This window comes from Salmo salar, chromosome ssa08 (assembly GCF_905237065.1).
Source record: "Salmo salar chromosome ssa08, Ssal_v3.1, whole genome shotgun sequence".
In the NCBI taxonomy this organism is placed as follows: Eukaryota; Metazoa; Chordata; class Actinopteri; order Salmoniformes; family Salmonidae; genus Salmo; species Salmo salar.
In genome coordinates, this window is record NC_059449.1 from 15,179,429 (window position 1) to 15,205,242 (window position 25,814).

The window sequence follows — 25,814 nt, forward strand, 5'->3', positions numbered from 1 at the left end:
ATATAATTGACCTATATCTAAAGAATCTGTATGGGTGAATAACATGGACATTGTAGTTTAGATTGTAGAATTAAAGTACTAAGTAGTCTCATGTTATTGTTGATGTCTTATCAATTAAAGTTAGCTGTGGTATTTCATGTGTTTAGAAGAACGTTCACTTCTTAAACAACTAAGATGGAAACAACTTGAAGGACTTTAAAGCCTTTTAGAGTCAAAACAACCTTTGAGGTTCAGATGCCTAAAGCTGTGTTTGCCTCTTCCCCCACACACAGGCCGGAACTAGTGGAGCAGCTACAAGAGGCCCGGGAGGAAAAAAAGAGAATCCGCAAGAACCTAAGAGAGTTTGAAGATCAATTCTTCAGGCAAAACGGCAGGTAAGATGAGGTTTCCGGTTTCGTGTCATAGTTGGACTAAATGTAAACAATTAGATGATGCGAGGACTCATGATGTACTGTCCTTCATCTTTGGTTGCACAGCCATTTTGACCGTCGTCCATTCAGCTAATGTTTGTATTTTGCTTCCTCCCACTTGCTGTTGCCATAGAAACGCGCAGAAGGAAGACCGCTCCCCTTTGGCGGTAGAGTATAACGAATACAAGCACATCAAAGCCAAGCTTAGGCTGATAGAGGTTCTCATCAGCAAAGGAGATGCCTCTAAGTTCCTCTAAAGAAAATAAAACATCACAGACTGACAGAGGAATGAATGAGGTTCAGTCTCAATAAGAGATGAACCACACCAGTCCATGGAAAGGAAAACCATCCATAGCAAAACAGATACACCTCACAATATTTTTATTTTCTTTCTTGTGCCAATTGTTCCATAGACACATTTGGCTTCAGGAGATGCCAACATGTTGCCCCCTGATTAATCCCAACTGTAGAAGGGAAACGGTATGGCTTCGTTACTGACCTGAGAGGTGTTGGAACTGACATTTAGGTGCTGCCCCGGAGGCTACTCCATCTTGTCTGTTGTTTCCCTCGTATAGAAGAACCCCGGGAACTCAATGTCGGGCATCTTTGAATGAATACTAACCTAACGTAGCAGGCCTTAAAAGACGCCTGAGCAGAGTCCCCACATCGGTTTTTCAGGGGAAGTGGAGGAAAATACTGTATCCCTGAAAACCGGAAACATCCGCATTTTCCTGCCTTCGCAGAGTGGACCAAAACCAACCTTTTTTCAAAGGAATATTTTTTAATTTTTTTGTGCATCTTGATATTGATTGATACCAAGATCTACCCTACATTGAATAGTCATCACTAATTTAAAGGATATATTTACGAAGAGTGTTGTATTGATATAATTTATTTTTCTTCCTTTGAATGTTTATATGGTAGTTCATATAGACTTTTATATTGGATTAAAAAGTCTTAAAATGTGGAGTATAACATTAGATTTGGGATTATGTACATTAAGGTATTGCCATTTAGAGAAACAAGATTTTGTAATCAGAAATAATTAATGAGGGGATTGTGTATTTTTGTAAGGGAGACAGTTACAACCTGCATGCAAACAACCAATCAATCAGAGAGCCAGTCTAGCAGAGTTCAGCTAATGGATGGATAAAAAAAATAAAATGTAACTCATGATTGGTGCCATATGCCACATTCACGTGCAAGTCGGAACTAGGAAACTCTGAAATTTCCGACTTGCAAACTGGTTGAACGCTGCACATGTATAACTACAACCAGTTAGCGAGTCGAACATTTCCGACTTTCCTAGGTCCGACTAGCACGTGAACGCGGCAATAATCTCGATGTTAACCTAGGAAAAACACAGTTGTTGTCATCAATGCTTATATTTGTTTGTTTCCAGAAATTGTGTGTATTTTTAGCATAACTATGAGGAAATGTCAGAGGAGCGTTAATTTGTTTAAACTGAGAACTAGAATGCAAAACAAGTCTGTGTTATGATCCAAAGAAAATGACTGATTGCATACCAAAATAGTGTAGTGGATCAATGTATACAATTTCATTAATTATTGTGATCATGGTCATCAGTCACTTATGAATTTGACTGCTTGTATATTATTTTGCATTGGTGTGTTTTCTTTTCCTACTCACTTTGTGTGAAAATAAGCTATCCTGTCTTGAAATCAGTGGTATATTTTTGCTCACACTTTTCAACACCGAGAAGGGCCATTTTGTGTGGAACATCCATCCTTAAAGAAAAGTCCCAATAACTATCAAAATGGCTGCCAATCCCCAATGCAGAACCTTCAATACTCAACCAAGGCATGCTGCTTTCTCTATGTAGGTATTTTATCATAGCCTATTTGTTCCTTGTAAATATGGATCCAGATCTGTTTACATTGCTAAGTGAGCAAGTACATTTTTCCCCAAAATGGATCATTTAAACAGTGGGACTTTCGTTTTTATTGAATGTAAAACACTGGTGGACATAATGAATTATGGGTGTGTACATTTTAGTACATAAATTGTATATGTATTTTGTATATATAAAACCAAACCTATTTTTACTGAGTTTGTTGGCGTTCGGTTTTCACTGGTGTGTTTGTGTGGTACTGAATTGGTGCGATGAATGTCAACACGTTTCACAGGGAAATACTACAAGAACACATCAACGTCATACATGTAAAGACCAAAGAACATGGCAATTTCATTCATATATTGGTTAAACTCTACAGCTAAATTAATTTCTTTACACAGTCCCCCTATAGTACCTCATTTATCCACAAGCAAATCCTTATTCCCAGACCAATCTATAAAATAACTTCTTGATTTAAAAAAACTACAGGGCAAGCTGGAATTACGTTTTATTTGTTCAGGAAAAAAATAAAGAAATGTCATCCATTTAAAAGGTACAAAATTAAATATGATATACTTGAAACAATCCAGTTATAGATCCACTAATAAGCCCTTATTTGCATACATTGACCAAGAAACATTGACCCCCATGATTTGGAATTGTCGCCATTACGGTGGTGAAATAAGGAATGAATAGGCTTTTCCCTTAGCCTGGTCGCTGATTGGTTTGTTGTCTTGCCACCTACTTTAGTCAGCACAAATGGATTAGGGACCAGGCTATAATAGAACACACTGAGCCTCCCTCAGGTATTGCCCTAGCTCAGCTTTGAATAAACAAAATGTCACTATGACATTTGTTTTTGTGTCACTATGTCATTGTTTACACTGAGGGCAACGAGTTATAAATGAAAATCATAGTAATTTTTCCCCTTGGGAGAATTTGTGGCAATTGATGTATTAAAACAAAAGACAAACAAGGAGACCAGCCATCCTTATAGATTATGACATGTTTGTCTTGACCCCAGTTACAGTGGAGAAAGACATGGCTTAAGAAAGGAAATGGTATGCTGAGACATTCAGTAATAGGACTGAATAGGCAGAATGCACAAAGTTATTTTTATCACTTGCATATCAAAACACACGATCCAGATACACTTGCGAGAATAGTAATTGAAGTAACGTCCAGGAAACGATGCAGAGATGTTCAAAGTGCAACGTCCCCTGACCCTCATCCAAACGTCATTATATTACTGAGCTGTTTGCTTCAGTTCGTTATTGCTAATAATATCACCCAATATAATCTTTTCCTTAAACCTAATCAAATGACCCAAGACTAATTCTGGAGGTCAAACTGACCGATCCTTATGTCGTTGGTCCGAACGCTGTGTCATCATAGAAGGAACCGGTGGGAACCATAAACAGATATTCTGTAAATCAACCTATTATCCGCCAGGCCACGAATTTGCACTCATTCTGACCTCGTGGCACCAATAGATCTCCCAGATTGACATTGAGATTATTTATTCCTAATCTGGGGTTACAGGGTTCAAAGACATTTGGATCAGCTGTATTTCTGTGTTTTGTTTATAATGTAACGATGAGGAGTCTTTTTAGCGTTTCCTCTCGACAACATGCAGACATTAACATCCATAAAAATAAAAAAAAGACTTCACCAATACTACTGTAATAAAATCACTCCAACGGCATTGCAATCAAAGAAATATTGATAAATGTAAGATTGAGGACATGTAAGTAACTCCAGTCGGTCAGTTAGTCTTTTTAATGTAGAAATAGACTGGTATTGTGGGTATGGCATTAGAACGCCATGTATTTATTGGGCTTGAGTATGGAACTGTCTGCCTGCTGTTCACTCATGTATTAATCTTGTATCATCTGTCCCAAGATCAGCGGTAAAAGACCAAACTGATGTATTAATCTGGTATCATCTGTCCTCAAACCTCCCGAAGATCAGCGGTAGAAGGCCAGACTGATGTATTAATCTGGTATCATCTGTCCTCAAACTGACCCAAGATCAGCAGTAAAAGGCCCGACTGATGTATTAATCTGGTATCATCTGTCCTCAAACTGACCCAAGATCAGCGGTAAAAGACCAGATCCCAGCTTCAATGTTCACCTCTGACACGTATAATTTTTCAAATCCCCAAAAAACTATTCAATAAATTATCTTAAAGCAACAAAAAAGCTGGTTTAATTAAAACTGTTCAAGTTATGTACATCAATCTGCATAGAAGACACAATTATAACTCAAAATATATAATCTCTTACGGTAAACTGTATAGGGAAAGTGCTATGGAATAGTAGCCCCCTTCCCATCCAGCCACCCCCATTCACAGGGCGTTGTTATTAAAGTACATTAGCAGCCATGCTAATTCCCCCCCTGGTCCTCCAGGCCTCTAGGGGGAGCCACTGACCCAGCCAATGGGTCTCACACCAGGCTGAAGCCCTCGTACTGCTCCACGGCCTGGGTGAGACGGCGATGCAGGGTCTCTTTGGTCTGGTAGCGGGGCATGTCCAGCAGGTTGTAGCAGGTGTGGGCCACAGGCAGATAGTGCTCCTCGGCCGATGTGGACTGGATGGAGATGCGGAGGCTCTCCATGCCATGGATGGGGATGCGGTCACTGCCCGTCAGGAATACTGGGAACGAGGGGAGGGCTAGTGTTAGCATTAGGTATAGCATTATAGTTGAGAGAGGGAGGGATAGCTTTAGATTTAGATGTACAGTGTCATTGAGGCTGAGAGTACTAATACTCAAGCAGCTTTCTTTCCTCGTCTTCTTTCCTTGTAGCATTAGAAATAGATAGCCAGTGGCTCAAGCTCAATGTTAAGTGCCTATTTAGACCTTGAGTAAATCTACAGATTGTCATTGTGATAGTTTAACGAGGTGTTGGCTGAGGGCTCTACTCAGTATTGACATAAGAACCGAGGGCTCTACTCAGTACCTACTTAAGAACCGAGGGCTCTACTCAGTACCTACTTAAGAACCGAGGGCTCTACTCAGTACCTACTTAAGAACCGAGGGCTCTACTCAGTACCTACTTAAGAACCGAGGGCTCTACTCAGTACCTACTTAAGAACCGAGGGCTCTACTCAGTACCTACTTAAGAACCGAGGGCTCTACTCAGTACCTACTTAAGAACCGAGGGCTCTACTCAGTACCTACTTAAGAACCGAGGGCTCTACTCAGTACCTACTTAAGAACCGAGGGCTCTACTCAGTACCTACTTAAGAACCGAGGGCTCTACTCAGTACCTACTTAAGAACCGAGGGCTCTACTCAGTACCTACTTAAGAACCGAGGGCTCTACTCAGTACCTACTTAAGAACCGAGGGCTCTACTCAGTACTTATATAAGAACCGAGGGCTCTACTTAGTACTTACATAAGAACCGCTTCTTCTTTTCCAGAGGGAACTCATGGAATACCTCCCAAAACATCCTCACAGTCGGATGAGTGGCTGAATACTCTCCTTTGTAAACCGCATTCTGTAGTAGAAAAGCCAAAACAACATAATATGGTTCTATTATATTAAGGACAGTTATGTAACTGAAGTTGGCCAACTGGTATGATTCCTATAAAGCATTTTACTTCGTCACTATCATTAAGTGTTATTCAGAGTTAGAACATGATTCCTTCATATGTGACAGCCTGTGGAATTCCTCACAGAGCTGTGTGTGTGTGTGTGTGTGTGTGTGGTGGCTCTGTGTGTGTGGTGCATACACTCACGCACTTGTGTGCAGACCCTTTACCTAGCCTAACCTAATCCCAGCGTTCAAACTTCATACACATTTCCCACATTCTGAGCAGTGCAGTGAAAACACCCTGCTTACGCAAGAGTCCCCATCATGTTGTCAATATCCTGCACACGACACTCGCAGTAAACACAGATCACAGGCCCCTTACAGTCATCTGAAGACATCAACACGCTAAAAACAAACTAATCCAGGAGAAGCCCAGTGCACATTACTTACGGTGACCTTGACCTTTTTAACTTCCTCCATTAGCCAATGGCTAATCCCCATGGCCTCCTCGGCTCCGCCCTCAGCGAGCCATACATGTCCCGACGTTCGAACTTGACCAGGCAGACGCTCAAACTTCCTGGTTTCTGACTGGGGTTTTGTCTAATTGGCTATGCTCTCGGAAACTGCCTGGTCAAGACAGGTTCATTTTAGTGATCAATTATTTTGATTCGTTTTGACACTGTGCTTTGCAGTATGGCATCAACTGTTTTATTATATTACACCCCCCCATTTTGATGTTCTCCGGTAACAGTATGTAGTGTTAACACCAGTGTTTTCCATGGATGTTTGACTCCGTGATTGACTGCCCTGGGGTGTATTCACTCTCACATTCTCCATCTACCATTTAGGGTTAGCTTAGCACTCACATTCTACATCACCTACCATTAGGGTTAGCTTAGCATTAGCACTCACATTCTCCATCGCCTACCATTAGGGTTAGCTTCGTATCACCTACCATTAGCACGAGCGTTAGCTTTAAAGCTCACCTTCTCCATTTCCTCCCAGTTATAGTTGTTGTTTCCCACCACCATGGCCATAAGCTCGGAGGGCTGGAACAGCGACAGGATCTTCCCACCACACACCTTCAGGAACCCAGAGGAGAAGGCCTGGTACAGCTCGCTCACCGAGTCCCTGAACATGTACTTCAGGTAGGCCTCCACAAACTCCTCCCTGACACAGACACACAGACAGACATAACACAAAGAATATTGAGTGGCCATACTGTTTACCATCCTAATTTTAGAGATGCAATCAGTAGTCTGGTTGTAGTTAATAGCCAGGGCCAGCCCTAACCTTTTGTGGGCCGTATGCAAGCACTCTTGGCAGCAGATAGAAACATTTTACATTTGAATAATTTACTGCAATTCTACACATTTTGCCATGGGGCAGAGAGAAAGTTTTGCAGTTGTGAAACTAATTTCATGAAATTCTACTATTTAACATGGGACGGAGAGAAAATGTTATAATTTAAAAGCCAATTTCCGGCACGTATACACATTTTGCGATGGGGTGGATAGAAATGTTTGCCGCTTCAAAGCTAATTTACTGATATTCTACACATTTTGCCATGACTTATGCCATCTTCATATGATTTTCGAGTGAGAGTAATTCCCTGTAACCATTTCATTTGTTATTGCTTAAACCCCTGCCTGTCTCATGTTGCTGCACTAATACGACACAAACACACACACGTGATGTGACAAGCCCCTCCACCTACGGCCATGCCACACAGAGGGGTTGTCAGCCCTAAGATGGTCATCATGGTGAAGACTACATGGCCCATAACCCACTGCTCTACAGGTCATCTGGCCTGAGTGGCATCATGGTTTAAATGAATGGTTTCCCCACATGGAGAGCAGCAGGAGCTGCTGAAGACTATCCAAGCGCCGTAGAACTGTTTAAACAAAGGACTTTGCTTCAGTTTGATGATTGAATAAGTTATACTCAGACAGAGTGGCCTTTTGATTTGGTTTGTCATTACTCTATTATTTGATTAACAAGTTTGTTATTAAAATTAATCATATGATGCAAAATTCATCATCGAGGGATGATTTCTGTATTTTGAACATTACATATCTTGAAAACTTGATTGCTGACAAGCAAAACATTTAGGGACTCTGTCAACAATGGACGAATGAAACAAATACCAAAAGATAGTTTTTGGGTGAAATTTTCCTTTGAGCTGCGACTGTACATGCTGTTCCTGTGACTGTCAGTATAGCTTCATTCTCAAGGCAGGCCTATCCCCTCAGGAGGGGAATAGGGAGTTGTGAGGATAGAGAATAGCAGTGAGAGCAGCACTAAGGCTGTGTCCCAAATGGCACCCAATTCCCTATATAGTGCACTACTTTAAAGGGATTAGGGTGCCATTTGTGACGCAATCTAGCGGTCTCTCCCAGGAGGAGGTGTCACAGGGGAGGTGTTCTGTGTTCTGGAGATACGCCCTACTGGGCAGATTGGAGACCCTTGGCCACTGCACCGGCCAATCAAAACAGATTAAAATAGACCATACATAACCCACCACCATAACCATCTATAATTGAGATCCAAAACTTTACCAGATGACATGGGACTGAGACACCCATCTTGAATTTAGTAACTATTAAGGGGCTGGGTACTGTGCATTCTGCAATGTGGATTGGAGCTCTACTCATTAATACTTTCATCCTAGTAATAAACAACTATGCCAGTTAAAGGATGGGACTTTCACCAGATTAATTTCTCTCATTTAGTCAGGAACTTAACTGGTAAAGAACTTTATCTTTAAAACAGCACATGACGAGACAGAGAGAGAGTCAACACACTTTGTCCCTGTGTGAGGTTCCTGTGAGGAGGAAAAGATGATGATGGCAGTGTGTGTTAGGCCTGGAGTTCAGCACAGCATGGCCCAGGGAGGATGTGTGAACTCTGTGTAGCAACATGGTTGGCCACCCACCTGATTTCCTGACAGATATTGTAGCAGCCAGCTACAGAGACGTCAGGAAAGCTGCAGGGGAATAGGAACATTGCTCTTTGGCCTACTCTCCCTTTCTTACTACTCTCCCTTTCTTACTAACACACACACACACACACACACACACACACACACACACACACACACACACACACACACACACACACACACACCACCCCAGCCTCTCCCTCCAGAGATTTAACTGGCGAGCCCCACAGCTAGAAATAAAAACACTCAATCTGACAAACGCCAATGAGGAATGGGAGCAGGAAACTTGCCATAGCATCTGTGGGCTAAGCTAGCCTCCACAACTCCACTCACAATAAACAAACCTCCCTCGGTGTAATGAAGAGGAAAGGTGACTCAACTCATTGTTTCCCAGTTTTTCCTGACCATGTGACCTGTCCTGGAAAACTCTGGGCTGCAGTTAGAGTCTATAAGTAGGAAAAACTCCTGGCATTATGCTTTCACTTATTTACATTTTAGTAGACGGTCCTATCCACAGCAACAATTAGGGTTAAGTGCCTTGCTCAAGAGTACATTGACAGATTTTTCACCTAGTCACCTCAGGGATTCGAACCAGTGACCTTTCAGTTACTGGTCCTGTGCTCTTAACCACTAGGCTATCTGCCACTTGAAAATTCTAGATATGCCTGCATTTCAAGTCATAACAGACAGCCTTCAAAATGGCCTTATGTAGTCGGACTCTGTTTTGGCAGGATGAATGGGTTATTTTTTCGCTTGCCCTCTCTCTCTCTGGGTGGAGGCCCTGAGGATTTGGCCCCACGGCCAAATGGCTAGTCAAAGTATAATGAGGATTTGTGGAGAGATGTGGGCTGCTGTTGTTCTGAACCCAATCCTAGCTGGGGACATCCCCATCTGTTCAACACAAGCTTCCAGCACACCCCCGTACTGTTACCTCAATGGACTCCTCCATAAGCTGCTCTAACTCTGTGTCAGTGACAGAAGGGCCTCAAAATACAGTGAGCTCTAAAAGTATTGGGACAGCGAAACAGTTTTGGTTGTTTTGGCTCTGTACTCTGCTACCCACCCCAAAATGCTAACCTCCCCTGTTATTGTAATGGTGAGAGGTTAGCATATCTTGATATTTGTGCATCTAACTTTTTCCCTCATCATTATTCACAATTAATTCAGGATTATCCATAATCATGGTAGCATCCACATTCATGTAGAGAAACATATTCTATTCGTATATACAATAAAACTGACTGCAATGACACAATATATTATTTACCATTACATTTCTGTTGGGCAAAACAATCTGATACACAACCAAAACAAACTGCAAATGCATCCAACAGGTTACTAGAGTGGCAAGCTTGATATAGTGCTAGGAATATGGGGCCAAATACTTCACTTTTAGCTACTTTAATTCACATAAGTGAACTTGTCCCAATACTTTTGGCCTTCTAAGCAGTTCACCCTGACCTCAACCCCCTCGAATTGGGACGCCGACTGCGAGCCAGGCCTAATTGCCCAAAATCAGTGCCCGACCTCACTAATGCTCTTGGCTGAATGGAAGCAAGTCCCCGCAGCAATGTTCCAACATCTAGTGGAAAACCTTCCCAGAAGAGTAGAGGCTGGTATAGCACCAAAGGGGACCAACTCCATATTAATGCCCATGATTTTGGAATGAGATGTTGGACGAGCAGGTGACCACATACTTGTAGATATAATAGTGTAATTATTGTTTATTGGCATGTTGTTTATTGATGTGTTTGACAGGTCATCATTGTAAATAAGAATTTGTTCTTAAAATGTGAAATAAAACATGATCTGGGGACCGTGATGTAATAGAGAGGGAGAAGCTTACGGTTGCAGTGCTGTTTTAAAGTCAGTGTTGTTGTTATAATGTGATATAGTTACAGTTGGATATATATATATATATATATATATATATATATATATATATATATATATATATATATATATATATATAAATATAAATAAAGGGGCCCCACCTGTTGTTCTTGTCCACAGTGATGCGGTCTCCTCCAGGGATAAGCTCCTTCACCTCCGTCAGACCATAGTACTCTCTGGTGATCTGGGATGGACACAGTGGGGGAAGGGGGTTAGATATCACCCAGTCAGGCAACTAAATATCATCCATTTCTACTGCAGCATCTGATTTGGCATCTGAATGTTGTGCAGATCTTTCTGTACAGTCATCTTTTAATGGGTGATGACATAGTGGGTTTATGTTTTGTGTGGCGTTCAGACATCTCCAAGAGTTGGTACAATTCACAACAGGGGGGCCCTGTGAGGACTTACAGCAAAGATTAGACAAAATGTCTCCTCAACGTCATCTTCCTCATGGTCCAGGAGCTGTTGTAAACTCCTAGAGAGAGAAAGAGAGACGTATTCACTAACACATGACCGTAGAGAATGTTCTGTCTCACTATGGTGAGAAAACAAAGAGGAGGGCTAGAGAGAGGGAGAGGGAACGCAAGACAGAGAAATAGAAGACCAATGTCATCCTCATCAAAATTCCTCCCACATAGCTGCGTCTTGAGGTAAAGACTCATCCAGCACACTTTTCATCACTGACACGGACGGCATCCCTCCCTGGCAGCCTCAGCCATCGCTAAAGACTTTCTCCCTAACCTAGCTGGGGATAACACACTCTCCATTTTAAGGCCTCTGCCCTCAGTAGCATTTAGTGACATCGCTAACGTCACATTTTAGCGCTTACCCTGGTGGCCAGCTGTGTTCTGTCCCCAAAGCACCTGGATTATCTGGGATAGAACAGAAGCGGGAACAACAAGGCTTCCTGTAGCGCTAGCCTGTTTGAGCGCTAACGCTAGCGGCTAATAATAGACAGTAATGGAGAATGCCGGCTATGCTAATTCTAACAGCTAACAATAGACAGTGATTGAGAATGGGTGCTACGCTAATGCTAGTAGCCAATAATAGACACTAATGGAGAATGGGGGCCATGCTATGCTAATGCTAGGAGCTAATAATAGACAGTGATGGAGAATGAGGGCTATGCTTTGTTAACGCTGGGAGACAATAACAGACCGTGAGTGATGGAGAGTGTGGGAGGGGACTACGCTAAGCTATGCTTGCTAGGGAGATGCTAGCCAACCCTACCACAACACAGGAAGTATGCATGGAGTAACAGAGCCAGGGATAGGGTGCCAAGCGGAAAATAAACTCCTCTTTCTCTCCAGGCCCAAAGGGCAGCCAAGTGGGATGTCGCACATTCTGTTGAAGTTGGAGGGAAGATGGGAGTGTGCTGCCTTGCTTTGTATGGGCTGTGTATTGGATTGGTGTTCTTATGGGTTGTGGAGTTGAGTTTTTCTGCACAAAGTACTCAACTACAGTAGTCTGTGAAGTAGGTATAGTTGAAGTTGGAAGTTTACATACACCTTAGCCAAATACATTTAAATTCAGTTTTTCACAATTCCTGACATTTAATCCTAGTAAAAATTCCCTGTTTTAGGTCAGTTAGGATCACCACTTTATTTTAAGAATGTGAAATGTCAGAATAATAGAGAGAATAATTCATTTCAGCTTTTATTTCTTTTATCACATTCCCAGTGGGTCAGAAGTTTACGTACACTCAACTAGTATTTGGTTACATTGCCTTTAAATTGTTTAACTTGGGTCAAACATTTCGGGTAGCCTTCCACAAGCTTCCCACAATAAGTTTGGTGAATTTTGGCCCATTCCTCCTGACAGAGCTGGTGTAACTGAGTCAGGTTTGTAGGCCTCCTTGCTCACACACGCTTTTTCAGTTCTGCCCACAAATTTTCTATAGGATTGAGGTCAGGGCTTTGTGATGGCCACTCAAATACCTTGACTTTGTTGTCCTTAAGCCATTTTGCCACAACTTTGTAAGTATGCTTGGGGTCATTGTCCATTTGGAAGAACCATTTGCGACCAAGCTTTAACTTCCAGACTGATGTCTTGAGATGTTGCTTCAATATATCCACATAATGTTCCTACCTCATGATGCCATCTATTTTGTGAAGTGCACCAGTCCCTCCTGCAGCAAAGCACCCCCACAACATGATGCTGCCACCCCCGTGCTTCACGGTTGGGATGGTGTTCTTCGGCTTGCAAGCTTCCTCCTTTTTCCTCCAAACATAACGATGGTCATTATGGCCAAACAGTTCTATTTTTGTTTAATCAGACCAGAGGACATTTCTCCAAAAAGTACGATCTTTGTCCCCATGTGCAGTTGCAAACCGTGGTCTGGCATTTTTATGGTGGTTTTGGAGCAGTGGCTTCTTCCTTGCTGAGCGGCCTTTCAGGTTATGTCGATATAGGACTCGTTTTACTGTGGCTATAGATACTTTTGTACCTGTTTCCTCCAGCATCTTCACAAGGTCCTTTGCTGTTGTTCTGGGATTGATTTGCACTTTTCGCACCAAAGTACATTCATCTCTAGGAGACAGAACGCGTCTCCTTCCTGAGCGGTATGACGGCGTCGTGTTTATACTTGCGTACTAATGTTTGTACAGATGAACGTGGTACCTTCAGGCGTTTGGAAATTGCTCCCAATGATGAACCAGACTTGTGGAAGTTTACAATTTATTTTATGAGGTCTTGGCTGATTTCTTTTGATTTTCCCATGATGTCTAGCAAAGAGGCACTGAGTTTGAAGGTAGGCCTTGAAATACATCCACAGGTACACCTCCAATTGACTCAAATTATGTGAATTAGCCTATCAGAAGCTTCTAAAGCCATGACATAATTTTCTGGAATTTTCCAAGCTGTTTAAAGGCACAGTCAACTTAGTGTATGTAAACTTCTGACCCACTGGAATTGTGATACAGTGAATTAGAAGTGAAATAATGTCTGTAAACAATTGTAAAAATTACTTGTGTCATGCACAAAGTAGCTGTCCTAACCGACTTGTCAAAATGATAGTTTGTTAACAAGAAATTTGTGGAGTGGTTGAAAAATGAGTTTTAATGACTCCAACCTAAGTGTATGTAAACTTCAACTGTATTTGATATCCAGTTATCTTTGGGCTCCCGAGTGGCGCAGCAGTCTAAGGCACTGCATCTCAGTGCTAGAGGTGTCAATACAGACACCCTGGTTCAAATCCAGGCTGTATCACAACCGGCCGTGATTGGGAGTCCCATACGGCGGTGCACAATTGGCCCAGGTCTGGCCGGGGTAGGAAGTCATTGTAAATAAGAATTTGTTCTTAACTGACTTTCCTAGTTAATTTTTTTATTTATCTTATTTCAATTCAGAGTACTAGGAGTACACAGAAATACTAGAGTAAAGAAACACACCAAATGACTAACCAACTGTCATTCATTTCGCTTCCTTCTTCACCAACACTTACTTCAAAACCCACAGCTGTGTCGACACTCTACTGCCTCGGTCTTAAGTGTACCCAAACGTCAGGCCAAGAAAACAACAAGACACTATTCATCGTCTGGGTTGTTTTGTGGCCCAACACTCCCAAGGGAGCCAACTCCTTAAAGAAGGCTGTCTTTTACTGTGACACGCTCAAGGGCCGATGCACTGCCCTAATTGTAGCCCTCAGAATGGTAATCTAAGGATAAAAAGCTTCAGCACTAACCTCCGGACCATCTACAGACAATTAGACCCTAGGCCAACCGCTGGGTGATGTACAGTACAGTGCCTTCAGAAAGTATTCACACCCATTGACTCTCTCCACATTTCTTTGTGTTACAGCCTGAATATAAAATGGATTATTTTGAGATTTTGTGTCACTGCCCTATACACAATAATGTCAATAATTTTTACAAATTAATAAAAAATTAAAAGCTAAAATATCTTGAGTCAATAGGTATCCAACCCATTTGTTATGGCAAGCCTAAATGTGCTTGACAAGTCACATAATAAGTTGCATGGACTCACTCCGTGTGCAATAATAGTGTTTAACGTGATTTTTGAATGACTACCTCATCTCTGTACCCCACACATACAATTGTTTGTAAGGTCGCTCAGTCGAGCAGTGAATTTCAAACACAGATTCAACCACAACACCAGAGAGGTTTTCCAGATTGGTTTGAGCATGGTGAAGACGTTTGAGCATGGTGAAGTTATTAATTACACGTTGGATGGTGTATTAATACACCCAGTCACAACAAAGATACAGGCATCCTTCCTAACTTAGTTGCATGAGAGGAAAGAAACGGCACAGGGATTTCGCCATGAAGCTAATGGTGACTATAAAACAGAGTTTAATGGCTGTTATAGGAGAAAACTGAGGATGGATCAACCACATCGTAGTTATTCCACAATACTAACCTAAATGACAGAGTGAAAAGAAGGAAGCCAGTGCAGAATACATGCATCCTGTTTGCAAAAAGGCACTAAAGTAATACTGCAAAAAATGTGTCAAAGAAATTAACCTTATGTATTGTATACAAAGCTTTATGTTTGTGGCAAATCTAACACAACACATCACTGAGTAGCACATTTTCAAGCATGGTGGTGGCTGCACCATGTTATGGGTATGCTTGTCATCGGCAAGGACTAGAGAGTTTAGGATAAAAAGAAATGGAATAAGTTAAGCACAGGCAAAATCCTAGAGGAAAACCTGTTTCAGTCTGCTTTCCAACAGACACTGGGAGACTAATTCACATTTAAGCAGGACAATAACCTAAAAAAACAAGACCAAATATACACTAGAGTTGCTTACCAAGATGATATTGAATGTTCCTGAGTGGCCTAGTCACAGTTTTTACTCATAAGATCGGTTTGAAAGTCTATGTCAAGACTTGAAAATGGCTGTCTAGCAATGATCAACAGAATAATGTGCAAATATTGTACAATCCAAGTGTGCAAAGCTCTTAGACTTACCCAGAAAGACTCCCAGCTGTAATCGCTGACACAGCAGTTACAGCAGAGACAAACAATCTCCTCCTGGATCAAGATCCCTGCTGCCTAAATTTGTTTTGTGCATTTGGAAAGAAACAGTGTGCACTGCCGGTAATACCATGTACCCTAGTATGGTACAGGAACGGTATGAAGATCTGGATGCCGCCCAACCCTAAGCCCAACACTAAATTATTTCCTTCTGAAGAAATGTTGAGTTTACACAACGTTTTCAAATAAGGAGGGAAGGGGGAATTAAAAAAATAAACCCAGAATTAAATCTCTCCGCACCCAAGAGGAAATACATTTATACAAACAGCATGGACAATCAATATACCTAATGGCAGTAAAAAGATTGTGTTCAACACCAAGTCGTTTTTAATGAATGAAGAACACTCACTTTCCATGTAGAACTTTTAACAAGATGTGGCTAGGGGGAGTTAGCATGCAAGTCCATCCCAGCCTAGAGGCCTCGTGGCTGGGCTATGAATTCACATTACCTGCCCTCTGTGGGAGACAGCTCCTTGAGGTCCTCCAGAGTGGGTGCTACGCCCAGTAGCTTCTTGTAAAGGACCAGGGGGAAGTGGAGGTCCACCACGGTGCTGTTATAGATGGCCAGCCCACAGATGATCCCTATCAGATTGAACCAGTTGTGCTCCACAAAACACTGGGCACAAACAGAGAGAGACACAACAAGGAAGTTAGATAGAGAGGCAATGCTTTGTTGGGTGCATAACAATAGTCTTAAGAGACGTCCTCTTCTTGTTGCTCGTTCCTCGCTGATCAGAAAATACAGGAGAGGTGAAAGCAACAAGATTGAAGCCTACTGAAAGTGTTGTATAACTGTTTATCATTATTAAGAGAGAAAAAAAAACAAAAGGACTTGAAACTATTGAGATGTACACCTTGTTTATGATGGAAATGTAGGCTGGCATACCACCAAAGGTCTGTTTTTAAATCCAAACCAAGATTTCATTTGTTTTTATTCAACCACTTCATTCAATAATGTTCACCAACTGGGAAATGTATTACTGGGCTACTCAGAATTGTTGTTGATTCATTACACGTGTTTCTGATTAAAACTGCAAGCTACATATGAATAATTACCTATTATGCCTTTCTAACAAAATATTGTTGATGAACCCTATTCTGAGCCTATTCCACTTCATTTTATTGTTACAGCCCCGTTTGAGCTCCTCCTTCAAATCACTACTCTCTGTCAATTGTGAGTGTCAAAGGGTTCATAGACATTCATTCATTTTCCCACGACCCAGGTTGCTATTTTGTATACGTGAGTGAACGTTCCCGATGTCGCCTTGCCTCGCATGGGCGTCCCTTTTCCTGGAAAACGCTGATCTACATCAACTCACTCCGATAGGACGGCTCTCATTACATAAGCGGTTCATATTTCAATACAATAATTATTTCTACCCTCAACAAACCACAACAACAAATATGACCTTTCTGGCCTAGTGGCATGTCCCTTCACACAATAGAATATATCCAACTTACAGCACAATGGCCAGGCCACACAGCCAAGCCTTGGTCGGGGGGTTAACAAAGGTCATTGAAATACAGACAAAAGACGTTATGAGACACCGGTAAACAGCTAAATACTCAGGTAACCAAGACCAACCGTGTCTATTCAGAGCATTTGGAAATATTTTTGAAACGTTGTTTGTGACCTTGTTCGTCTTTGAAAATGCATAATGTTGTTTAGATGTAGAAGATAATGAAATGGACCCTTCTGACAAGTTGAGGTGGTTGGCTGGCTTCCAAAACATGAGTAGAAGGGATTTGACAACTAATATGACCTTGGTGTTGCTTCATACAATAGATAGGGTCTGTGTCCCAAATGGCATAGAGCACTATATAGGGAATAGGGTGCCAATTAGGATGTAGTCAGACAGAGTGTAACATTGGTTTTCTACAAAGAGCCAATTCTAAGATGTCACAGTCCCCCATTAACGGTTAGACATGTTTTATTGTCATTAGTGTAAAAGAGAATGCGTTCTTACCTGGAAACATTTTTAAAAAACAACACACCAAAAAAACTGTTATTCAATAGACTACTACACTGTTCGCTTGCAACACTTCCCTTTTTCATTTTATTCCTCTAGCAACCGTTGCCAAGGTCAGTGAAGGCATTTAATACACTTCTCTTGAATCATGTACTATACTCCAACGCACTTGCAAGAAATATTTAATACTACACCCCTTTTCAAGTACAGTGTTTTATTTATTTAGCTTATTTTTTTTTACACAGTATTATCAGTAACATCAGCACTATATTTACGCAATAAGGCACCTCGGGGGGGTTGTGGTATATGGCCAATATACCACGGCTAAGGGCTGTTCTTAGGCACGACGCAACGCGGAGGTGCCTTATTGCTATTATAAACTGGTTACTAATGTAATTAAAACAGTAAAAATACATGTTTTGTCATACCCGTGGTATACGGTTTGATATATCACGGCTGTCAGCCAATCAGCATTCAGGGTTCGAACCACCTAGTTTATAATTACAGTTAGATATGTTCAGTTATCAACATTTGTTAGTGTTGCAGTGTGAGTGGTTCACAGTTTTATTATATCATGTTATGAATGCCATCAGCCCTATATGCACAGTAAGATCGTGGTTAGCGGTACAGTGTTGTGCAGTAGAAGCGGTCACACAGGAGGTTGGTGGCACCTTAATTGGGGAGGACGGGCTCGTGGTAATGGCTTTTGAGGAATAGATAGAATGGTATCAAATACATTAAACACATGGTTTCCATTTGTTTGACGCCATTCCATTTGCTCCGTTCCAGCCATTATTATGAGCCGTCCTCCCCTCAACAGCATCCACTGAGTGGTACACGACTCACTTTATCAGAGAACCAGAGCAGGTTGGACTGGGTGTACTGGGTGAACATGCCGTACACAGGGTCCATCAACTCCTTCAGCAGCAGTAGGAAGAACTCCTTGGTTACCCCCCCTGCATCCACCGCCTCCTCCCCATCAAAGATCACCTAGAGGGGGGAAAGCGGGCCTTAGTTCCTGTAATTAAAGTGGCACTAACTCCTGCCCAAATACTCTATCAATCACTTTCTCATCTTCAAGTGATATGACCTTAGATCCTGTAATTTAAGTGGCACTAACAACAGTGATATGTCCTTAGATCCTGTAATTTAAGTGGCACTAACAACAGTGATATGTCCTTAGATCCTGTAATTTAAGTGGCACTAACAACAGTGATATGTCCTTAGTTCCTGTAATTTAAGTGGCACTAACAACAGTGATATGTCCTTAGTTCCTGTAATTTAAGTGGGACTAACAGTGATATGTCCTTAGTTCCTGTAATTTAAGTGGGACTAACAGTGATATGTCCTTAGTTCCTGTAATTTAAGTGGGACTAACAGTGATATGTCCTTAGTTCCTGTAATTTAAGTGGCACTAACAGTGATATGTGCTTAGTTTCTGTAATTCAAGTGGCACTAACAGTGATATGTGCAGCCGTTGACAAACAATTGATGATTGGTAGTGTTATCTTATTTCTCTTTGATTACAAAGATCTCTCCTAAAAAAAATATCTCTGTCTATTTACGACACACTACATGATCTTTGTGACCCTGAGAGGTGCTGAACTCTGACCTTGAGGGGCTTCTTGAGGTCGACGTCGGAGTAGATGGTGAGCTCCCTCAGGGCGTCGCTCACTAAGTGGTCCCTGCGTACGTGGAGCACCAGGAAGGGGTTCCGCGCCAGGAGGGGTTCCAGCGTCAGCAGCATGAAAACGTTATGCATGTTGGCCCCGCTCACCGCCATCTTGGAAAAGGTCACAGACAGGGGAAACGATCAAAAATATGTCCCACCCCACCCTCCAGTGTAGGAGATGGATTTTTATTTTTATTTTACATAGTGTTTAAAAAAAAAGACAAGCGCAATTAAATGCTCTCCAAGGGACATGATTCATTCTTACATTGTCTATAAAAACAAGTTATTTTAACACGGCAAATGTCAACATAAATCAGTTCCAAACTTGAGTTAACAGTGGGAAACTTTTATATAAATGGTCCCGTGTGGCTCAGTGTTTAGAGCATGGCACTTGCAATGCCAGGGTTGTGGGTTCGATTCCCACGAGGGATCATTACAAATTAAAATGTATGCACTCACTACTATAAGTCGCTCTGTACCAGAGCATCTGTAAAAATGAACATATATATTTTCCAATCCTGGCTGTTACCTGCATCTGTAGCTCAGCGTCAGTTTGCAGCATGGTGGTCTTGGCTTGGGCGTTCAGTATGAACGGGTAGGCACATAAAGTCACTGAGCTCTGAAGGGAAGAAAAGAGAAACGTTATCGTTTGAAGAGATGTCTTTCTTAGCATATAGATAACGTGGCATTTACACTCATTTGATTAGAAAACAGCCTGTATACCTGTACTGCTGGTGTTCTCATTTTCTGAAAAACAAAATTATAAATCATCAACTCAGTTTTGTCCAATTTACCCATGAAAACTATATTGTAGAGGATCATAACAGTGTATTCAGATTGACGGCTAGTGGCAAAGGTATGGCTGTCTAGCTATACCAGTTTACTGAGACATTGGCCAGAGCTACAAGGCACAAAGGTGAAAATATGAGGGTGGGGACAACAAAGTCTCTGTGCTCTTCCTAGAAAGGGCCTACAACAGTTCGACAGATTCTACTATGCAGGGAGAAAGAGGGAGTGAGAGAGAGAGGGAAGAGGTATAGGGGTAGGGGCTGGAGGCTCGTCTGTGAGAGTAGCATTTGATTGGATTAGGATGAGAATTAGATCATTGGACACACACACACACCAAATTCCACAGGACGACATCGTCACAAGAAGAGAGAGAGAGAGAGAGACACAGCGAGATGGAGAGAGAGAGAGACGTAGAGAGCTCCAGTACTCACAATCTCTGCTTTACTCAGAAACCACTTGAGGTAGTCTTCCTGGATGTCCACCAGGGTGGTGATGTCAGGGATATAGAAGCGGTTGTACTCCACATGCCCGGCCTTCAGGTTAACCTGGACACACACAGCAGCACAACAGCCCTGCTCAGAACACACACACCCATCATTATGATTGTTTACCTTTATTTTATACCAGGAAGTCTCTTGCTGTTTGATACATTTATATATAAAAGGATATCATGCATATTCTTGATATTTTCCCACAATTCTGTAAACTTGTTTTTTGCATTACCGACATTCTTTAAAAAAATGGACACCTCATGTGTTCCTAACCTTTAATAAAGGACACCTCATGTGTTCCTAACCTTTAATAAAGGACACCTCATGTGTTCCTAACCTTTTAAAAAAGGATCCTATTCGCACAGTTGACCTATGCTTTAGGCCGGGAATCATAACATCTCTTGAAGTTTTTCCACAAGCTTTAGTATAAAACTTTAACTTGTGAAGTATCTAGAGAAACTTTTATGTAAAGAATGACCTAATGAAATTTCCCCATGAGCATTAGCAGGAAACGTTACCTTATGAAGTTTCTCTAGAAGCTTTAGCGTGGCACTGGTGTAGTTTTCTAGGAAGACAGGGACGAGCAGGGCCTTTCCTCCGGTTAACAGGAACACTACGATGCTCTTATACATGTCCACCAGCCTGGAGAACACACCGCCGTCCACCAGGCACCACCAGTTATCTGCGGGGATCCAGAATAACACGCCGCCAGTTATCTGCGGGGATCCAGACTATAACACGCCGCCAGTTATCTGCGGGGATCCAGACTATAACACGCCGCCAGTTATCTGCGGGGATCCAGACTATAACACGCCGCCAGTTATCTGCGGGGATCCAGACTATAACACGCCGCCAGTTATCTGCGGGGATCCAGAATATAACACGCCGCCAGTTATCTACGGGGATCCAGAATATAACACACCACCAGTTATCTATGGGGATCCATAATGTAACACACCACCAGTTATCTATGGGGATCCATAATGTAACACACCACCAGTTATCTATGGGAGACAGAAAACAAGACACCACATCACATTCCAGCATCTTTTAAAGGGAACCTGCTGTGACATTGTATATTTAAAAGTATGGCAGAAGTGCCATGTGATGCACTGTACACATGAAGTGTATACCATTATGACGGTTGAATAACTGCCATTTTCCTGGGACTGACTGCAGTACGGAGAAAGAGTATTTGTGGTAGACTGAGGTGTACAGTTTATACAGTATCAAACACTGTTCAGCACATTTGTGTGCATGAGGGTATTTGTCTGTGCGCCGGTGTACCTGCATGTTTGTGTCAAGTCAAATTTAAATTGTCACATGCTTCGTAAACAACAGGTGTGGACTAACAGTGAAATGCTTTCTTACGGCCCTTCCCAACAACAAAGACAAAAATCTAAAAAAAATAATAGAAAGATAATCCATGGAGTAAATATACAATGAGTAGCGATAACTTGGCTATAAACACAGGGTACCAGTACCGAGTCGATGTGCAGGGATACAGGGTAATTGAGGTAGATATGTACATATACAGTTGAAGTCGGAAGTTTACATACACCTTAGCCAAATACATTTAAACTCAGTTTTCACAATTCCTGATATTTAATCCTAGTAAAAATTCAGTCTTAAGTCAGTTAGGATCACCATTTTATTTTAAGAATGTGAAATGTCAGAATAATAGTAGAGAGAATGATTTACTTCAGCTTTTATTTCTTTCATCACATTCCCAGTGGGTCAGAAGTTTACATACACTCAATTAACATTTGGTAGCATTGCCTTTAAATTGTTTAACTTGGGTCAAACATTTTGGGTAGCCTTCCACAAGCTTCCCACAATAAGTTGGGTGAATTTTGCTCCTGACAGAGCTGGTGTAACTGAGTCAGATTTGTAGGCCTCCTTGATCGCACATGCTTTTTCAGTTCTGCCCACAAATTATCTATAGGCTTTGTTGTCCTTAAGCCATTTTGCCACAACTTTGGAAGTATGCTTGGGGTCATTGTCCATTTGGAAGACCCATTTGCGACAAAGCTTTAACTTCCCGACTGATGTCTTGAGATGTTGCTTCAATATTTCCACAACATTTTCCTTCCTCCCTCATAATGCCATCTATTTTGTGAAGTGCACCAGTCCCTCCTGCAGCAAAGCACCCCCACAACACGATGCTGCCACCCCCGTGCTTCACGATTGGGATGGTGTTCTTCGGCTTGCAAGCATCCCCATTTTTCCTCCAAACATAACGATGGTCATTATGGCCAAACAGAGGACATTTCTCCAAAAAAGTACGATCTTTGCCCCCATGTGCAGTTGCAAACCATAGTCTGGCATTTTTATGGCGGTTTTGGAGCAGTGGCTTCTTCCTTGCTGAGTGGCCTTTTAGGTTATGTCGATATAGGATTCGTTTTACTGTGGATATAGATACTTTTGTACCTGTTTCCTCCAGCATCATCACAAGGTCCTTTGCTGTTGTTCTGGGATTGATTTGCACGTTTCACACCAAAGTACGTTCATCTCTAGGAGACAGAACGCGTCTCCTTCCTGAGCGGTATGAAGGCTGCGTGGTCCCATGGTGTTTATACTTGCATACTATTGTTTGTACAGATGAACGTGGTAACTTCAGGCATTTGGAAATTGCTCCGAAGGATGAACCAGACTTGTGGAGGTCTACAATTTTGTCTTGGCTGATTCCTTTTGATTCTCTCATGATGTCAAGCAAAGAGGCACTGAGTGTGAAGGTAGGCCTTGAAATACATCCACAGGTACACCTCCAATGTACTCAAATGTTGTCAATTAGCCTATCAGAAGCTTCTAATGCCATGACATCATTTTCTGGAATTTTCCAAGCTGTTTAAAGGCACAGTCAACTTAGTGTATGTAAACTTCTGACCCACTGGAATTGCTATACAGTGAATTATAAAGTGAAATAATCTGTCTGTAAACAATTGTTGGAAAAATTACTTGTGTCATGTACAAAGTAGATGCCAAAACTATAGTTTGTTAACAAGACATTTGTGGAGTGGTTGAAAAACGAGTTTTAATGACTCCAACCTAAGTGTATGTAAACTTCCGACTTCAACTGTAGGTAGGGATAAAGTGACTAGGCCACAGGATATATAAACAGTAACAGCAGCATATGTGATGAGTTAGTACAAAAAGGGTCAATGCAGATAGTCCAGGTAGCTATTGATAACTATTTAGCGGTCTTATGGCTTGAGGATAGAAGCTGTTCAGGTTCCTGTTGGTTCCAGACTTGGTGCATCGGAACCACTTGCTGTGCGGTAGCAGAGAGATCATGCTATGACTAGGGTGGCTGGAGTCTTTGATAATTTTTAGGGCCTTCCTCTGACACCGCCTGGTATAGAGGTCCTGGATGGCAGGGAGCTCGGCCCCAGTGATGTACATGGCTGTACGCACTACCCTCTGTAGAGCCTTGCAGCTAGATGCCAAGCAGTTGCCATAGCAAGTGGTGATGCAGCCAGTCAAGATGCTCTCAATGGTGCAGCTCTAAAAACTTTAAGAATCTGAGGGCCCATGACAAATCTTTACAGGCTCCTGAGGGGGAAGAGGTAATGTCGTGCCCCGCCACGACTGTGTTGGTTTGTGTGGACCATGATAGATCCTTAGTGATGTGGACACAGAGGAACTAGAAGCTCTCGACCTGCTTCACTACAGCCCCGTCGATGTGTGTGCGCACGTATGGGTGTCTGTGTGCATACAATGTACATAGTACATTAACATGTGATTGTGCATGTGTGTGTGCTTGAAATGCAACTATGTTCCCCCCCTACCAAGCACTTTGCTGGGGTTGGCATCCAGGCGGAGTATGGCCATGGCTAGGGGGATGGTGAGGGTGATGTAGTTCTTGGAGTCGTGCAGGGCGGGACACTCCGACAGGATCAGGTAGATCCTCATGGCCTCAACGTCAGGGGGAGAACAGGGCAGCTGGGGGATCAGCAGGCTCTCAAAACTCTTAGTGGCCTGGCAGGACAGAGACACATGGATAGAGGGAGAGATGGATACATCATTTTAAAATCATCCATCAAAATATCACCTAAGAGCTGTCCGTACAACCGGTTAACTGTACATCACAATGCTTGTTATTTTCATTTGCTAATGGAGATCTAACTAAATGAGTATATTATGATATGAGTTAAGTAGAGTACCTGAAGTTTTTTTAAATTGAAACTATAACTGACCGATGGTGAAGAATTGGGAGATACTTGATATTGATTAAGAAATGCATTTTCAACTTTGCAATTCTGTACCAACACGCTACAATATCTTTTATTATGTCGGAACAAGGATAGCTTTTTATAAAATCTAAAGGATTAGCTGGACTCGGCAAAAGGACAAAAACATCACAGGAAAATGTTTTGGGAGAGGCCTCCTGTGGTTGGCTGGTTGCTAATGCTGCCTGATCTTTATAGAACGCAATAAATCAAGTTAGGGATTTTGGGGCTTCTCAACCTAACATATTATTAGTGGGCTAGCTAGCTCTGAACGTCATGACCTCAGTCCAGTAGGCATTCTGCGTGAAACCATCAAAACCCAGCAGAGTATGTGTTGATCTTACTGAGATGATGTGTAATGTGTGCTGGACCATTTCAGAAGTCAACGGGGGACATAGTTCATATGTGGCATGGGAATTCAATGCCGTGGCCTATGATACTCTCCAGCCATCAAAACCAAGCGTAGCGGGCGGTGTACCCTGAACACCCCTATTTTACTCTACTACATAGCTCAGTCCAAAGTGTTGCTGGCTAGGTCAAACAGACGCAGGTGCCATCTACAACCTTAAAGGATTCTTCGGCTGTCCCCATAGGATAACCCTTTGAAGAACCCTTTTTGGTTCCAGGTAGAACCCTTTTTGGTTCCATGTAGAACCCTTTTTACAGATGGTTCTACATGGAACCAAAAAAGGGTTCTACCTGGAACCGAAAACAGTTCTACCTGGAACCAAAACGGTTATCCTATGGGGACAGGCGAAAAACCCCTTTGGAACCCTTTTTTCTAAGAGTGTACGGGTCAAAGGGTGTTCCAAAACCAGACAAATCAAATTTTATTGGCCACATATACATGGTTAGCAGATGTTAATGCAAGTGTAGTGAAATGTTTGTGCTTCTAGTTCCGACCGTGCAGTAATATCTAACAAGTAATCTAACAATTTCACAACATCTACCTTATACACAAGTGTAAAGGAATGAATAAGAATATGTACATACAAATATGGATGAGCGATGGCCGAGTTGCATAGGC

The 25,814-nt window shown here is 42.1% G+C and overlaps 2 protein-coding genes across 7 annotated transcripts in view; one reads left to right on the forward strand and one right to left on the reverse strand.

Annotated features, from left to right (window-relative positions):
* LOC106602341 (protein FAM13A) overlaps positions 1 to 2,481 on the forward strand; it is a 77,768-nt gene extending 75,287 nt beyond the window's left edge. For all 5 annotated transcript variants that reach the window (XM_045722811.1, XM_045722814.1, XM_045722813.1 and 2 more), the window contains 2 exons: positions 273 to 374; positions 544 to 2,481. In XM_045722811.1, coding sequence (XP_045578767.1) covers positions 273 to 374; positions 544 to 667 — 226 coding nt within the window. In that variant the 3' untranslated portion in view covers positions 668 to 2,481. The remainder of the gene's footprint in view (positions 1 to 272; positions 375 to 543) is intronic.
* A 275-nt stretch (positions 2,482 to 2,756) lies between these two features.
* Positions 2,757 to 25,814, reverse strand: part of LOC106610261 (probable E3 ubiquitin-protein ligase HERC3) — a 35,733-nt gene continuing 12,675 nt past the window's right edge. Inside the window, exons 13-25 of one of the 2 annotated variants that reach the window (XM_045722816.1) lie at positions 24,347 to 24,536; positions 21,077 to 21,240; positions 20,499 to 20,639; positions 20,002 to 20,025; positions 19,808 to 19,897; positions 19,219 to 19,389; positions 18,453 to 18,596; positions 16,086 to 16,252; positions 11,047 to 11,113; positions 10,737 to 10,819; positions 6,788 to 6,971; positions 5,663 to 5,765; positions 2,757 to 4,919 (exon numbers count right to left, since the gene is read on the reverse strand). In XM_045722816.1, the coding sequence (XP_045578772.1) occupies positions 4,711 to 4,919; positions 5,663 to 5,765; positions 6,788 to 6,971; positions 10,737 to 10,819; positions 11,047 to 11,113; positions 16,086 to 16,252; positions 18,453 to 18,596; positions 19,219 to 19,389; positions 19,808 to 19,897; positions 20,002 to 20,025; positions 20,499 to 20,639; positions 21,077 to 21,240; positions 24,347 to 24,536 (1,737 nt within the window). In that variant the 3' untranslated portion in view covers positions 2,757 to 4,710. The remainder of the gene's footprint in view (positions 4,920 to 5,662; positions 5,766 to 6,787; positions 6,972 to 10,736; positions 10,820 to 11,046; positions 11,114 to 16,085; positions 16,253 to 18,452; positions 18,597 to 19,218; positions 19,390 to 19,807; positions 19,898 to 20,001; positions 20,026 to 20,498; positions 20,640 to 21,076; positions 21,241 to 24,346; positions 24,537 to 25,814) is intronic. The other variant, XM_014209505.2, reaches the window with a different exon arrangement.